At 42.7% G+C, this 15623-nt stretch overlaps 1 protein-coding gene across 3 annotated transcripts in view; it reads left to right on the top strand.

Annotated features, from left to right (window-relative positions):
- The first annotated feature begins 576 nt into the window (after positions 1–576).
- Positions 577–15623, top strand: part of ppp2r3b (protein phosphatase 2, regulatory subunit B'', beta) — a 24397-nt gene continuing 9350 nt past the window's right edge. For 2 of the 3 annotated variants that reach the window (XM_050049063.1, XM_050049064.1), the window contains exons 1-7: positions 577–772; positions 1247–1639; positions 12214–12399; positions 12773–12876; positions 13538–13640; positions 15076–15150; positions 15241–15327. In XM_050049063.1, coding sequence (XP_049905020.1) covers positions 1286–1639; positions 12214–12399; positions 12773–12876; positions 13538–13640; positions 15076–15150; positions 15241–15327 — 909 coding nt within the window. In that variant the 5' untranslated portion in view covers positions 577–772; positions 1247–1285. Of the gene's footprint in view, positions 773–1246; positions 1640–8127; positions 8617–12213; positions 12400–12772; positions 12877–13537; positions 13641–15075; positions 15151–15240; positions 15328–15623 lie in introns of those variants that run through there. The other variant, XM_050049065.1, reaches the window with a different exon arrangement.

Raw genomic sequence — 15623 nt, 5'->3', positions numbered from 1 at the left:
TATTATATTCCATTTCTGCCAATATATCTACCTCAATCCTACCAACTGGACCTTTAAAATACACATCAACTTACACAATATGACACATCCACTTCGACCAGCAACATCAAAAGTAGTACAAATGGCCTAGTAGTTGGACTAGGCCTAGTAGTCGTAGTAGTGGTAGTAGTAGTAGTAGCCTAATGTAACTGTCAGGGGCCATTTTGCAGCAACACTTGTGTTTTATTTCATGTACTTTTAAGACATTTTGCTTATAATACTGTCCTACTTTTACCTTACTACTTACCTGCTCATGAAGATTTCGGATGCAGGGCTTGAAATTGACTATTTTAAACGCAGTATTTAATTTCAGTAAACGCTTTAAATTCTACTTCCATCACTGACTACTGGGACTTAAAATGAGAAAAGCTGTTACAGTAGCAGATTAAGGAGAGGAGAAATGTGTTTTTCACCACAGAGAGCACACCAGCAGAGTTTTAACAGGTGGGCGGCAAAAGTCCATTTTCCTGGGGGAGATACCGTTGGTGTGGATGAACTCTCACCCTGCTGAAGATCTCGCGTTAACACTCTGTGGTTACCAGGGGAACGAGAGCCTGAGAAGTACTGCCTATGTGCTCTGCTGCTGCTGCTGCTCAGCGAAATGAACACCGGAGATACAGCGTTACTTTTGTAATCCACAGACAAACAGTCAAGCTTGCAACAGCATCGCAAATGAAGGAAGTAATGTAGAGTCATATCAACGCAATCGGCTTCACCGCCCATTCACTCTAAGGTTGGTACCGTAGTTAGCCAGCTAACGTTAGCATGCTAAAGCTATCGCTGCTAACAAACTGCTGTTGCCTGCTTCTCCTAGAAAACAACGTAACCAACTCTGTCGACTCTGGCATGTCTTTCCACAGTAGTCTGGCAGCTTTACGTGACATTAGCTAACGCTGAATGTTGTCTTAAAGCATTTTAGCTTCCTACAAAATAGCTAACGTTAACGGGGTCAGTGTGGGTTGACGTTCACTTTTGCCTGTGGGCTAAGGCATTGACGGTTCGCGCTAAAATTCAATAACGTTAGGGAGTGTTGATGTGTGTACATACAGCTTTTACAGCTGACACCAAGCTATTGCAAGTGTTATTTACTATCAGTCGCTGCATTTATAATAACGTCATCGGTTTTACAGTGTCGTGTCATTGAGGTTCTGCTGGCAGATCCAGAGTAGTGCACTGTGATGTAAACGTTTCTCATATTTATTCTCAGGTACGTTTTGTCAGAGCCAAAAAGTCATATTCTGCCAAAATGCCATCGCCTCAAGTCCTCCAGCCTGTTCTCAAGATGAAAGTGGATGAGCTTTTTCTCAACTGGTTGAGTGATCCTGCAACACAGTCACTACTCAAAGACTATCTTGACCTAATCAAAAGTGGACAACCAGTTGATCTGAGCAGTGGGGACGCCCAGGACAAAAAGTCATTGACCTTCAATGAGAACAACAATGTGGCATCCCAAAGGAACCTGGTAGAGAAGAAGCCAACACCCCTCGGTACTCCCTCTAGCCCCCCATCTGCCAGTACCCTGCCCTCTGGCAGCAGTAGTAACACCAGAGTGACCGGACCCAATGGCAGAGTACTACGGAGGTCTGTCAGCACCAAAAAGGCAAGTTATCGACTGAAACAGTAAATTAAAACCTTGAACAACATGTAAATGGTTGTCATGAGATTTCTGCAAGCATGCAGCCCATAATTCATAATTGAAACCTCTTTTCCAAACTGTTATTTAACAGTGCTACAGGTTTAAACAAGATTTGGAAGTTCATATGAGAACATGCCAAAGGGCTTTCACATAAGATTGTAGTTTATAATATAAAAAACAAGGTGTGTCTCACAGTCTCAGCCCTCTTCCTAGAGCCACCTGAGGTAGCCGTGACTTCAGGGTGTGTTGCATAATCTTATGTGTCAGTAAGCCCTGACTGTGTAGCAACAGGTATTAGCGCTAAAATCTTAGGTGTAGTTGCAGGACTCTTTTAACATGTTGCAATGTAATAGGCACTGGTCTAATTACTACATTTAATGATGGCTAAAGTACACGTAGCTGCTTCGTTTTCAGCGTAATGGTATTGTGCATGCCTGTGCACTGTCACCCTGTCATGGCTAAATGGAATATTTTCATAAAATGGAGGCAACTTTATTGTTGTAAGCAACGTCAGTGGTTTTCCTATTATGACAGGCCACAATGTCTGCTGTGAAAAAGGCCCAAAACATAGCCTTTGTTTTAGATTATTCTTTCATGGGTTTACTAATAAGTGTTCCAGCAGTATTGCCAAAGTTGCACCTCGTCAGACGTAGCATAAATATTCCAGCTGTAAAAGGACTGAGTTCATGGTTCAACTGTTTTCAGTGTGATTATAGCATCTTTAATGTTGGTAGCAACAACAGTTGCTGTCTGCTGCAGCGCCTTTCTTTAACACTAATGCCCCCCCCCAGTTTAAATTTTTTCAGATCCTACACACAGAGCCTTTCCTCTACTCTGAGAAATTCTTGTTTCTCAAACTTGGCCCTAATGTATCCTCTGGGGTCTTTATTTTCCCGGGCTGGCCACAAGAGGCTGCTGAGTAGCCTACGGGATCAAAGGCATTGAAAGGCTGTCCACTCTGCACTATCATAGTGGAGCCTCCATGTCTGTAGGCATATGTAGTGATTATTAGTCAAATACTTTCCAAATGTTCAGGCCTCGCCTGCGAATTAGTGGGGCATGAGAGATGGGAGTGTCTGAACCTAGCCTATCCCTGGCACTCAGGTTACTCCTTCCAGCCTGTGTGTTGCAGACATTTATTCTGTCTCCTGAAGCAGTGTAGGATTTTTGCGTTTGGCTGTTTGTTTGTAGAAGAAATCAGGCCCGCACAATGCAGTTGAAAGGCTCAAAATGTTTTTTTATGTTTGTTCAAGGACTCTGTCAAGATGAGAAGTTGTGAACATAGCGAGTGTGGTGACAGCCAGACAGCTAGTGGCACGTCCTCTAAGAGACTCCGCCTTCGACATGCTGTTGACATGGTAAAGACAGGCATGGTGGTCACTGCTGAGACATCTGTGCTCTCTTTGACTGAAACACCAGGGCTGGAGAGCTAGACCGAATGTTAGAGCAAGGCAATTGTGTATTGAGGATGATGAGTTTTTTTACTGTTGTGTAATGCATATAACTACTGTGGGCTTACAAGTGACCACAAAGCAATATAAACCAGATCCACAATACATTTTAAACAACACAAAAATTGAAGCCACTTTGCATAACTCACATATTCAGATTTCCAGAGCTTCATGTCCACAACAAACTTCATAGACTTTTCATAAATGAGATGTAATTTTAACCAACTAGGAAAAAATGGAAGTAAAGATTAATTTAAAAAGTCAAATGCAGCGAACTAAAATGCATCTGAATTCAGCATTTATTACAGTTTTTGATCTTCCGTACACCAGAATTTTTTAGTTGAAGCTGAAGATACAAACACTGTCTTAGCAAGGCCTTTTTGTGACCTGATAAGAAATGATTCATTGCTAAAAACAGCCTGACCACAGGAGGAAGAGGATGTAAAAGACTTAAAGCATTGCAGCATGCTAGTCTTCTTTGTGGGTTTCTCACAAGAACGATCAGTTGGCTTTGAGTCTTAACAAAGAGCTTTCTGTCTTGTCTGTTTAATATAAGCCCTTACAGTGGAAAGGGGCGTGAGACATTGATCCGAACTCTTTGACTTTCCCATCTATGTCTCTTTCCTCCCTATGACCTTAGGCCCCTTATGCCACCCTCTCACCCCAGATTATTAAAAAGCAACTGCTGGACAATTTGTGTATTCTGCTGTGATGTGTCACGGCATGTGGCCACTCTGTGTCACTCAATATTAAAGGGGCGGTGAAGTTGTATAAAGTAATACTTCTATTTTAAGACAACAAAATGAATTCCTGCATACAGATGCATTCTTCAAAGGATTACTCAAAAATTCGATTTATGTCACACTGATGCAGCCCGGAACAGCTGGTCTGACTTTGACATCAGACACCGATATAGATAGCCTTGGTTCCCTTGTGTTGGCATTAGTTACCCAGAACTCTGCCAGTGAGATGAGGTGTGGCAGCACATTCATCCTCCCTGTAATTTACTCTGAAACAACTCCTATTAGATGCTTCTCATTGTTAGAATATGTGATCATGGATTATTTATTTACACTATGTACAGTAAATATCAGCTTCATATGAAGGCTTGTCTTGTGGTTCCTCTGTGTAGCTCTACACCTAAAATTTCCTGTGTGTTATAAGTGCAAAATGCACACACACACAGACACTTATTAATGTTAGTGATGTAGAACAGATTAATTTAGTTTGAGGGTTTGCTTTTTCTTCTGTTCTCAGTGTCCACATTCAGGATCACAGGTTATTTCGCAAGATGTATTTTTATAGCATGCTTGGTTGGGCTCAGCAACATTGAGGCTATTTGAAGCAGGGTTCTGGGGTCACGTTATCAGTTGCCTGACCTGTCACAGAGAACCAGGTGTTAAACTGTTTCCCACAAGCCCTTTTATTTTGGAGTCTTGGTCCCTTAGAATATAAAGTGTACAACTGCAAACTTTGGGCTTCGGCTAGGACTCTCTTCAGTGTTCCCCACATACTTAGATTCTATTTGTGGTGGTAACTAACTGGGGGGTGTCAGGGTCAGACATGGACCACAGTTAGTGGTAGTGGCTATAGCAACTCCTATTTAGCCTTCACAAACCTCAGCACTGGGGGTCTGATGTTATCTCAGGTCAACTCATTGCTAGATCAGTAAACTTTCTGTTGCTGCCTACACAAGTTAGACCCAGCCTGCAGTGACTCCCCGCACTGGGTTTGCACTGGCTGAATTCGAACTGCTAACGTTACAGCTGCTCTATCTCAGAATTGTCCACTCTCTTCCCGAGGAACGTAGTCTCCAAGCGAGGTGGGGTTGAGAAGAAAGAGAGGCCAAGGAAGGGCTGAGAGAATCAGTAAATAAAAATGAAATAATATTGTACCCATTTTAAATAGAAAAAAGGCGGTCAATGTTCATATTGTAGCGGGAAGACATGAATAAACCAAGGTATGGAAACTACTGCAATCTAGGCCTCATGTGAGATAGCACAATGAAATATGTGGTGTCTGTCAATCCCTGCATTTTAAGGATATTTTTTGAGCACAGTGGCACCTTGTACCCTAATCCAGTTTTGCCTTGATCATTAGTCTCAATAGATCTATTGTTTGTGCAGCTATATTCCATTATAAACTTATAATTAAATTAAGTATAAACTCAAAGCACAATATCTCGCTTGTTTAGCATACAGCCAAATTATTTGGGCTCGCGCTGTAGTGAAAACCCTGCAGACATAAACATAATGTAATTTTTTTTAAAACACAGGACAATAAACAGTTTTGGGAAATTGCAAAGTCAGATTAAATATCATCTCAGAAAGCTAAATATGAGTTTTAAAAAATAATAAAAGAATAGGTAAAATTCACTTGATGTCTAAACCTGACCATCATAAGCTACATTTCCAATGTTTACACAGTAGTAATACAGTTGAGTTGTCAGGGCGGCCCAATGTACTGTCACTCTTCATCTGCAGCTTCTTTCTTTAGTGTGCTGACCCTTTGCTCCACTTCTGGTGCCATGTAGACTACATAGATTTTCCAGCAAACCCCCCACGATAACTGTCCAGCTCCGCTTTTGCATTATTACTCTTATGCAAGCCAGCTGATCTGCTCACATCATGTTCTGCTTGTCGGCCTTTCCCCAAGCCCACCATGTTGTCAGTCAATCAGGCCTATTTTTGGCCCACGTTCACATGTATCCCAAATCCCTGTCTCAGACATCCGATTGTGGTGGATTGAGCTGGAGCTTTCTGGATTTCACAGCAGCATTGGTTCTGTACCCGCGCTGTGAACCAGCTGTGGCTGTCACCCCACTGTCATGAGGTGGTTTGAGTCACCTCTGTGTGGATTCACTGTGGTACGTGTCACAGGTTCAGTCATTTTAGTAGTGCCGATACTACAGCCAGCTGAATGTAGTATTTGTGGGGCATTGTGTATGCTTGTATCGACAGTTTGGGAAAGCCCTCTGGGGAGTTTTGATCAGTTCGCCCCACCCTTCTGTAATATTTCTCTCTGCTGTGGTTGCCTGTCTGCCCTGCATGTTGTCTCTTGAATAGCATTGAATGTTGTTTCAACTGAACCTCGACTAAAATACAACCTCAACAACTTGTGAAGTCATCTGACTGCTGGGAGCTCTCACATACAGACCTGCCAAGAGTCACTAACTCCATACGGTGTGGTTCATAATCTCATCTGTTATGTAATGAGGTGAACATGACTGGACACATCTTTCTGTACAAATCAAATTTAACAGTTTACAGATTAGACATATTGTGGGGTCAGTCTCAGCTCTTGTTGTTTTCCTGTTTGTCACAGTGACCCAATAGAGTGTGGACATGGTACTTTAGCAGCCTGTTTGACTGGTAGTTGCCTCACAGGCTGATGTTGTTTGGACAGCCCGCCTGCTGTGGCCCTAAGATGATTTGGTTAGTGACAACACTTGCTGGAACTTGTCAGTTTGGTATATTCAAGCAGCACAAGCTCATGTTCAGAACCAGTGGGTGTTTTTGTATCTGTGATGTTTCCTCAGCCCACCACTTCTGTTCACACGATGTGTGCCTTGATATTAAAACACCAGCAGGGCTGTTGCCTCATATGTAAACCAACACATCATCATCCCTGCTGTGGTGTGAAACCTCTGTTTATGAAACACTTTTTTTTTATTAAATCAAACATATAACCGGGCAGAACATTATTCCATGGGAGCTGACAGTTTCAAGTGATATATTAGAGTTTTAATATATTTTGGCCTTGGTGCTTTTATTTCCATGTTTGGTTTGAATTGATGAGCACGGACAAAAGGCAGCCAGTGTGAAAAGGCCCATCATACAAACAGCTTATCAAGCATGTGCAGTGTGCGGACGATAACAGGAACTGGGTTTGAGCAGAAACCATTGGAAAAGTGTGGACTTTGTGATCCTGTCATCTAAAAATAACGTGGGTGTGCTTTCACTTTCCGTGTGAAATAACAATAGTATTAACAAACGTAGTCGACTGATGTGGACGTCTCTGTACTGATTTTGTTTAATTAACATTTACATCAGCAGGCGTATACAGGTAGATGTTGGGCTTTCCCTGTGCAGCGAAGGCAACCCCAGAGCTGTTAGATCAGCATATTTGTGGAGAATTGATGTAATTGCCATCACTCCGGGACAGCAGCAACCGGAAGTAGATGTTTGTTTGAGGACTAAAGATATACCCTTGTTTTCCAGATCTAGTTTCTTGGATTGCCCAAACAGTGCTTGCTGGTGCTTTTAATAGGCGCAGACTGGTTCGGTCATCATTCTTTGAATTTGACATGTCTCCCCCCTCCTCTATTTGCCCATCAACTATAATAAGACGTGGAATGGCTGGCAGCCCGAGCTTGCAAAGGGAAGTCAAAACAAAGACCACCATTAGATAAGATGCAGAATAGTTGAATATATGTATGTCTTTGAGTTGTGTGTGTATCATCTGGTGATTTGGCCCACACTCTTGTTATCTATTATTAAGCAGCCACACCTTGGCTGTGTTCTGTATTTGCCAGTGCCTCATTAAGCTTATTTTATCTGTATGCTGTTCTTGTGATTTATACTTTCAGGCAGATTTAGTGGCAGATGTAGGCAGATTTAGCAGAAGAAGCATGTGGCTTTCATTAGACTCCATCACTTCAGGGGTTGTATTTTGAATTTTCCCATTAGTGTCTGTATGTACTGTCCAAAGAAAGGGGGGTTCCAGTTTGCAGGCCTCCGAGCACAAGCACACATTTCTCTGAAGTATGCGGCTGTGTTGGGGATTTATAGACAGGAAGCCAGAGAACATGAGCAGTGTGCTATCGTGATATTGAGGTGCATCCTTCAATTGGCTCCTGAGGCTGCTGCAAGCTGCAACAACAGGTCTCTCTTTACATAACCTTCCATGAGCACTGAGGAATGCAAACTGGAAAGGGCAGATCCATTGCACACACCCCTCCCATCCCACACATACACTAAGTGACTCCCACACACAAACACCCTGCCGCTTCTTATCTCCCCACCAGCTTTGAGGCAAGGGCTCCCTGACCCTGTGCAGTGCATGTGTGTGCGTATGTGCATGTTATGTAGAGACTGGGACAGAGCAGCAGGCAGAGCTGAGATTGTGCGACCAGATCTGGAATGGGAGAGAGAGTCGTCACAGTAGCAGCTGCTCCCTTGCATTAAGAGGCTCTCACTCTGACAGAGGACAATCACAGGGACACAGACACAGAGGACTTCCACTGCCGCCACTGCCTTTTGCTCACAGCGCTCTGAGTGATTTGTGCGGTCAAGAGGATAACGCTGGATTGAGTGTTGAGTTTGTGTATATGTCTGCCCCATCCTGTCTGGAGCAAGGATGAGGATGAGGGAGCTGTCTCTGCGTCAGGACCCTGACCTGAGGAAGGAGTTGGCTCTGCTGGCACGCGGCTGTGACTTTGTTCTGCCCTCTCGGTTCAAGAAGAGGCTCAGAGCCTTCCAGCAAGGACAGGCAGGTGTTTGTATGAATGTAGCCTCTACCACACAGGCTTTTCTGGCCTGCTGGCCAGTGGGCACGTCTATTAATGTGGACTGGTATTTGTGGGCTTCATGTCTTGGTATTAAGGTTGCATTAGTAACAATCTGCTGTATTACAGGCCTCTATGAAATCACAGTAATTGTACTTATCCCTCGTTGTTGCCAATTATTATTTACAAAGTGAAACTATAGGTGTTGTTGTTGCAGCTGGGATAAGTGAGGACAAAGTAGCAGTTACATCGCTTTCTCTAGCATATTTAAAACTTTCATTCAACAGCTCACACACACTACTGAGCCATATGACGATGTGACTGTTGTGCAAACAAACCCACTTTTTGTGGGTTGTCTAGGGGCAAGCTATTTGAGCATTTGTACATAGAAATATGAGACATGAACTGTGGTTATTGGATGATGTTTCAGCTCATGCGGTACGTTGTGCTCAGCTGCTTTACTGTCCTCTCTCAGACCACACCATTGTGAATGTGCAAAATGTCATGGGGCTTAGCGGCTGTGCTCAAGAGCTCTGCTAGCGGTTAGCATGAAGCAAGGGTGAGTGAGAGAGAGATAGGGGGGACAGTGCTGGGCAGGGCAACAGGAGATGTTTATGTCCTTTTATAGCCATGGCTGACACCAACACACAGGACAGAGAAGAGCAGCAGCATTTATCATTTATCAGGTTGAAATGAGCCGACAGAATAAAGCAAACAATTTCGGCTGACACTTGTTAGAAATAGACATGGCTGGATTTAGCCCCCATATGTTCTCCTCTATAATTTTAAAGTTCCACTCTGGACACATTTTAAAGAATGCTATAATTAATGTTGTGTTTACCATGGTTTTCCCACATTGGGCTGGAAGCACATCTACTCTTTTTCTCTCATTGAGAAATTTGGGATTTGGCTTCACATCCAGCCCACAATGGCTGCTTGCACTAGGTTTCATTTTCTTCAGAATGGGCAGAGCAATAAAACAAAGTGTGGAGTCTGACTATGGGAGGCTAGGGCTAGATTGACAGGTGAAACAGCACCGGACACCAAGATGCTTAGCATTAGCATCAGAGGAAACATCGGAGAGATGTCAGACCCAGACTGGGATGAGAAGTCTGTTGGCGACTAGCAGTTGTACCACAAACATAGAATAATGTTTGCTTTGATTTTACAGTGTGTTCACATTGTCACACTGTTATTGCATAATTATATACCAGTTAATAATCAGTATATAATGAGAGATGTAATCAAAGTTTTCAGGAAGATATATCCCTTCTGGCTGAGAGTTTTATATTATGTGTAATAAGTCCACATTAAATTGGGGGTTCCAGGTGTTTTTGCTGATGTTGTGTCGAAGTCTGTTCCCACGTGAAGTAGTGTTTCCCATAATAGACAGTGATTGGCTATTACATTCCTGACATATCTAATCTAGTTTGTCTGGGGTGCATTTGAAGCTCAGATTTAGGGAAGTACGCAGAAGTCAGATATAAGTCATCATAGTCAAGGTCAGATGCTTTAGGGAATATAAACGTACTTGAGTGGAGGTGATCTTTAAAGTTTTTGGTCATATTAAAAGTCTTACTGTTGCAGATGATACAGGCCCTGTGAAATCTGGTCAGAGTGAGAACAATGGGTAGGATGTGTTGGACCCCCCCAAAAGACAGGGTGGTATTTTTATCTCTGAGCAGGCCTCTGTGTGGGTCTGTTTATGTGATTATTAAAGGCCATGGAGACTGATCCAGTTAGCAAGTTCTTGAGTCAAGTAAATAGTCTTTGAGTATGAGATGAAGAGTGAAGCATGCTCTGCTCAAGCTGTTTTTAGCAACTGGCTAATGTGAACAACATAACGTGTTTTGATCCAGATGCATGATGCAAGATGTCTTCTCAAGCTGTGGAGATGTTATCAATGAGTATGATCTCCTCACAGTGTGTCAGCTGTGTTTGGTTGGTGTAGTAAATCATGCAGGTTTGGAATCAAATTTATCATTATATACAGACGCGGGCCTGATGTTGCATTATGTCATTGCCATTAGACTTGAAAGGATGCACTGGTTTCCATCGTGATGGTAGAGCTTAATAGTATATACCTCACACACACAGTGAGCATTTTTGGTACTAGGCAGGACACACACAGAGATGTTTCCAAGCTCTGACATATTGGAAGATTGCAAAGATTTTTAAAAAATCAAGCTCAGGTTTACATCCTGTAAAGTCTCAAACATAACACTCATACTGCACCTCTGCAGTTAAAAGCCGACACACACACATTCATCACATGCCAGCCCCGCTCTTATCTGCACGGCTGTCATTGACAACTGCTGTTTGTTTGTAATGAAGTACTTTCTTTTTAAGGGAACACACACTTATGCATTATGACATTGCAGTTTTCTAGTTCTTTATTGGGGCTGTCTCTTTAAGAAATTCTTAGTTTTTAATTAATGGGCTGTTTCATAGCAGACAAAAGCACAGGTGTAATTAATGATTCCAGTATTTGATTCAGGTGTGTCAGCTCTGAGGTCATGGTATGTGCCTGCTGGCTTACTGGGACACTTGAATGCGTCATCAGTAATGTTGTTTATAATTTATGATGTGCATTTTCTCATATGCTGTCAAAGTGTCTGCTGGGAATTTATTGATTTATTGATAGTATCATTCCTGTTATCTCCAGATAAATCTGTTTAAGAGCTAGTCAGTATTTTTTGAGCATATGATTCCCAAATATATGAACATGGATTGTGAAATAAAGAGTTTAACTTAAATTAAATCTAAGTATTTTGTGTTTTCCTCCACTGACGATTGAATAATTTGACTGCTTTAAACATTACTGATAAAAACAAACTGTTGATAGTTGTTTTGTGTTAACATATCTCATGTTGTTTACAGTTAGACACAGATACAGATTATGCTGTCAAGGACCAAAATATACTTGTGAACATTATTGCAATGCCAGAGATGTAAAGATAATTTTCTATTATACATGAGTACTACTTAGAGATCCTTGACCAAGTAGTTGACTCAAATAAGATGGGTCATCCCTGTCACTTATTTGTGTATGATTAAATGCTTGTGTTAATCAAATAAAAATGTCATGCCTGTCCGTAGATTATCATAAATGTTATTTAGTAATGGCGTCCTCAGCCTTCTAGTATTATCTTGTTTAATATAGCCCATAAATTCCTGACTATTTTAGACATAATTTAATAAACAGATGACATTAACAACGTGCAAACATCTCAGGGTCACTTGTGGTTTTCAGCAGCAAACTAAAATGTCCATTAGTCAAATCAGTGTACACATATTAATGTTACTTTACACATCTTAATTTAAATCTATTACATAATCTATTAAAAGGGAAAGTCTATTACAAGCGTATCTGTTACAGATAATATCTAGAGCTACTGGCTGCGTAGTCACAGCTCGTCCCTGATGGGCCTCGGGGCTGTTGAGAGGTGTGGTTACAGTGCGAGCAATGTAGAGTTTGTGTTAAGGCGAGCCGTAGCACATGCTGGAATGCCTGAGCTGCGAGGTGTTAGCGTTCTGCTAGCATCAATGGCTAACAGTTTACTCCTGTGTGTTTGTCTCAGGCCCAGGTGAGGACGGAGGAGCCTGTCACCACAGCGCTGAGTGAAAGCATTCCAAAGTTTTACTTCCCACAGGGCCGGCCCCAAGCCAACCTCAACATCGACGGCCTCATTTCCAAAATTGAGAAAATATTTTCCCAATTCCCAAATGAAAGGGCCACCATTGAGGACATGGGGCAGGTCGCCAAGGTGAGAATGTGATTTGTAGCATGGAGGCTCAGCTGCCACCCGGCAAATTATTTTCATTAATGCCATTTAGCTCCTGACTTTACGAATGTTTGCTGATTTTAAACCTCTTCGGAAAATATTATCTCCAACTCCCCGAGGAATGTGAGCAATGGCCCAAGGAGAACCTGAGTAAAGATAGAAATGACAGCTCAGTTTCCTCAGGGTCTTTAAGTGATGCAGCGCTGCTTGTCAACCCAACAGTGTCATGTGTCATTGTGCTGTTCTTTTCTGCATTAAAGGTCACGTGTATCTACAAAAATCAATTTTCCCCATCTCTTTTCTCTATATCCACACCACACACTGCCCCATCTCTTCTGCTTATTTGTCTCCATAGGCCTGTGAGTGTCCCCTCTACTGGAAAATGCCATTGTTCTGCTCCGCTGGAGGCGACAGGACCGGCTTCGTGTCCGTTCACAAGTTCGTGGCTATGTGGAGAAAGTAAGACAATGGCTCTTCTTATTCTCACTGGACCACTAGTACACTCACAGCCAAGTGGCTCATACAATCTCCTTTGAACAATGATGACCACACGCCGGGATTACAGACACTGCATGCAGCTCTCTGCTATCATAACACTTTTCTTTTCAATTCTAAACAGAAATCACTGATCACAAAGGCCTCGCAAATGCTCACAAGGGAATACTTGCTGGGCATGTACAGTATCTGAATGAAAACATCTATTCAGTGTCTTTCTGCGTGATACTGAAAGGAATACCATAGGGCTTTTGTAATGGCGACTGTGCTCTTAGCTGTGTGCTGTTGTATGCAATAGGCATGCTCTTGTATTAATGCGTTAGCCTCCAGAGAACTGGATAGACCTGGCCTTTGACTCGAGCTCATGACTGAGCCATTCTTAGATGAGAGGCCACAACAGACGCTCGCATTATTTCCCCGGCGCTACCATAACACTCAACGCTTATAATCACCAGGCAGCTATTCAGAATCCTAATTTCAGAATGTATTATACCTGCACTCGCACTTTTGAGGGGGAACAATCTGAAACTTGTGCTCTTGAAATAATGATAAAAAGAACAGAGAGAATGTACGAGCGAAAGAGGGAGTAACCTTGCAACCATCTGTTCTCTCTTTTCTCCTCCAGAACTCTGCAGACCTGTCACGACGACGCTTCTAAATTTGTGCACCTCTTGGCCAAGCCTGGCTGTAATTACCTGGAACAAGACGACTTTATTCCATTCCTGCAGGTACTGGCTGCAGCACACCCAGAGAGAGGGCTGGACTTGGCAGTGCGGGGTGGCAAAATTGCATTGGCTTGGGTGGTGCGAACTGGACTTAATTTTAGGACTGCCCTGCTGAAGCGGTGCTTTTTCATGTGGCGGAGGACTAATTCAGGGACGTTAGTATAAGCCAGTAATATGGTGGAGGGGAGTACGCTGAAAGGGAGCTCCGTCGGTGAGGGAATCAACCTCAGCATAAATTAACCAAAGGGAGATGACGATGTAATACGCACATTATAGCGGCAAAATAATCCTAGAAAACATGGACGCAGATTAATCAGATTTTTTCATAAGGATAGTCTAATTGGTGTTTGGTCAGTCTCACCATGTGGACCTGCTGTGCTGGCTGTTTGTATTCTCATTCCCCCTGACAAGCTGTTGTTGCTCCACACTAGCCCCACCCTACACCTGATTCATTTTCATGCTGGCAGGAGCGGCCGCTGGGCTGCACTGAACACCCGTTAGCATACCAGCAGAGATGCCTTGTGGCACACGCCGTTTAATTTGTACGGTTCTGCTCGGCGAATCGCCTTTGACTGTTTTGATGAATGAAAGGCGGATTGCAGTGGAGTAGATTTGACTGTCCCCGCCTGTTTCCTGTGCCCGGTGATTTATGTGTTTCTCTATGATTTAATTTCTCACACTAAGAGTCAAAAAGGCACGACGGCTGCCCTGAAATAAGGCCTTTTAATTTCATTGCCGCCTTCGCATTTATGTCAACAATTCTTTCCCCCAGCAGAAAGAGAAGGCGGTAGAATAAAGAAAAGACACGAGGGAGTTTTGTGGCAGGGATACAGCTACAGTTCATTTAAAATGCAGCACACCCCCTGTGACTTTATGGCATGAGGAAGGAGAGAAGGTTAAGAGCAGTCACTGGCAAACATCTTTTCTTTGGCCTTCCCACCACTTAGCTGTCAAATCACAAAGACTGAAACTCATCCCAAAACCGGTTGACCCAGTGATTTCTGACTTCAAAGGAACATTTAAATTTGATGGCCTCTCCCAACAAGGCTTGGAGCCTTTTCTTAACATAGCACAATTTATAAAGCATATGGCATGACAGAGTGATGTAGATAGAAAGTGACAACTTTGAATGTTTGAATAAGCATGCATTTAAATGGCCAACCCCCCCCCCCCCCCCCCCCCCCCCTCCCCCCCCCCCCCCACCCCACTCCGAATGTCGTGTTCTGTCTACCAAAAAAAAAAGCACATGTGGTTTGCCATTTGACTTTGCAGAATAACTGCAGAATTTGACTGAGCATACATACTTATTACTGTGGCAGGCACAGCATGTCACTGAGTTGTTTTGCATTTGTGTTTGTTAATTTTGAGGGGTCTGTCATAGAAATGATGTAGATATGTAGTAGAGACAAAGAGAGCTGACTTTATGGTTGTTTTTTAGGATGTGGTGAACTCACACGCAGGCCTGGCCTTTCTGAAGGACGCACCAGATTTTCACTCACGATACATCACCACGGTATGCTACTACATTACTACTGCAAAAATGGTGCTGCATTGATTAAGTTAAGCTCATGGATTATTTATAACACTATCAACTTTTTTGTAGGTGATTCAGAGGATATTCTACAATGTGAACCGCTCATGGTCTGGAAAAATAACATGTTCTGAGCTCAGGAAAAGTAACTTTCTTCAGGTATGTGTTACTCCTATGTTACTAAGGATGTCTGTTGGTCCTTTAAACATCTACAGGGTGTCTGAAGGCCCTTAAAACGTCTTAAATTAAATTCTATTAGGGCTGCCCCCTAATAGTCCACCAAAGATTAGTCGACCAGAAAGGTCATTAGTTGGTAAGATTCCATTGGTCGCTTAGTTGCAGAAAAAAACAAACAAACGTGAAGCTCTATTAGGAGCTGCGCCTTGTCAAAATAAATCAAAACCTATATGACTGGACCATGTGGGAATTTAATTTGAAAGGGCAGACACAGGAAG

The sequence above is a fragment of the Epinephelus moara genome, chromosome 7 (genome assembly GCF_006386435.1).
Source record: "Epinephelus moara isolate mb chromosome 7, YSFRI_EMoa_1.0, whole genome shotgun sequence".
Lineage (NCBI taxonomy): Eukaryota > Metazoa > Chordata > Actinopteri > Perciformes > Serranidae > Epinephelus > Epinephelus moara.
The sequence above is the reverse complement of the archived record's forward strand: the minus strand, read 5'-3'. Positions and strand labels throughout refer to the sequence as shown.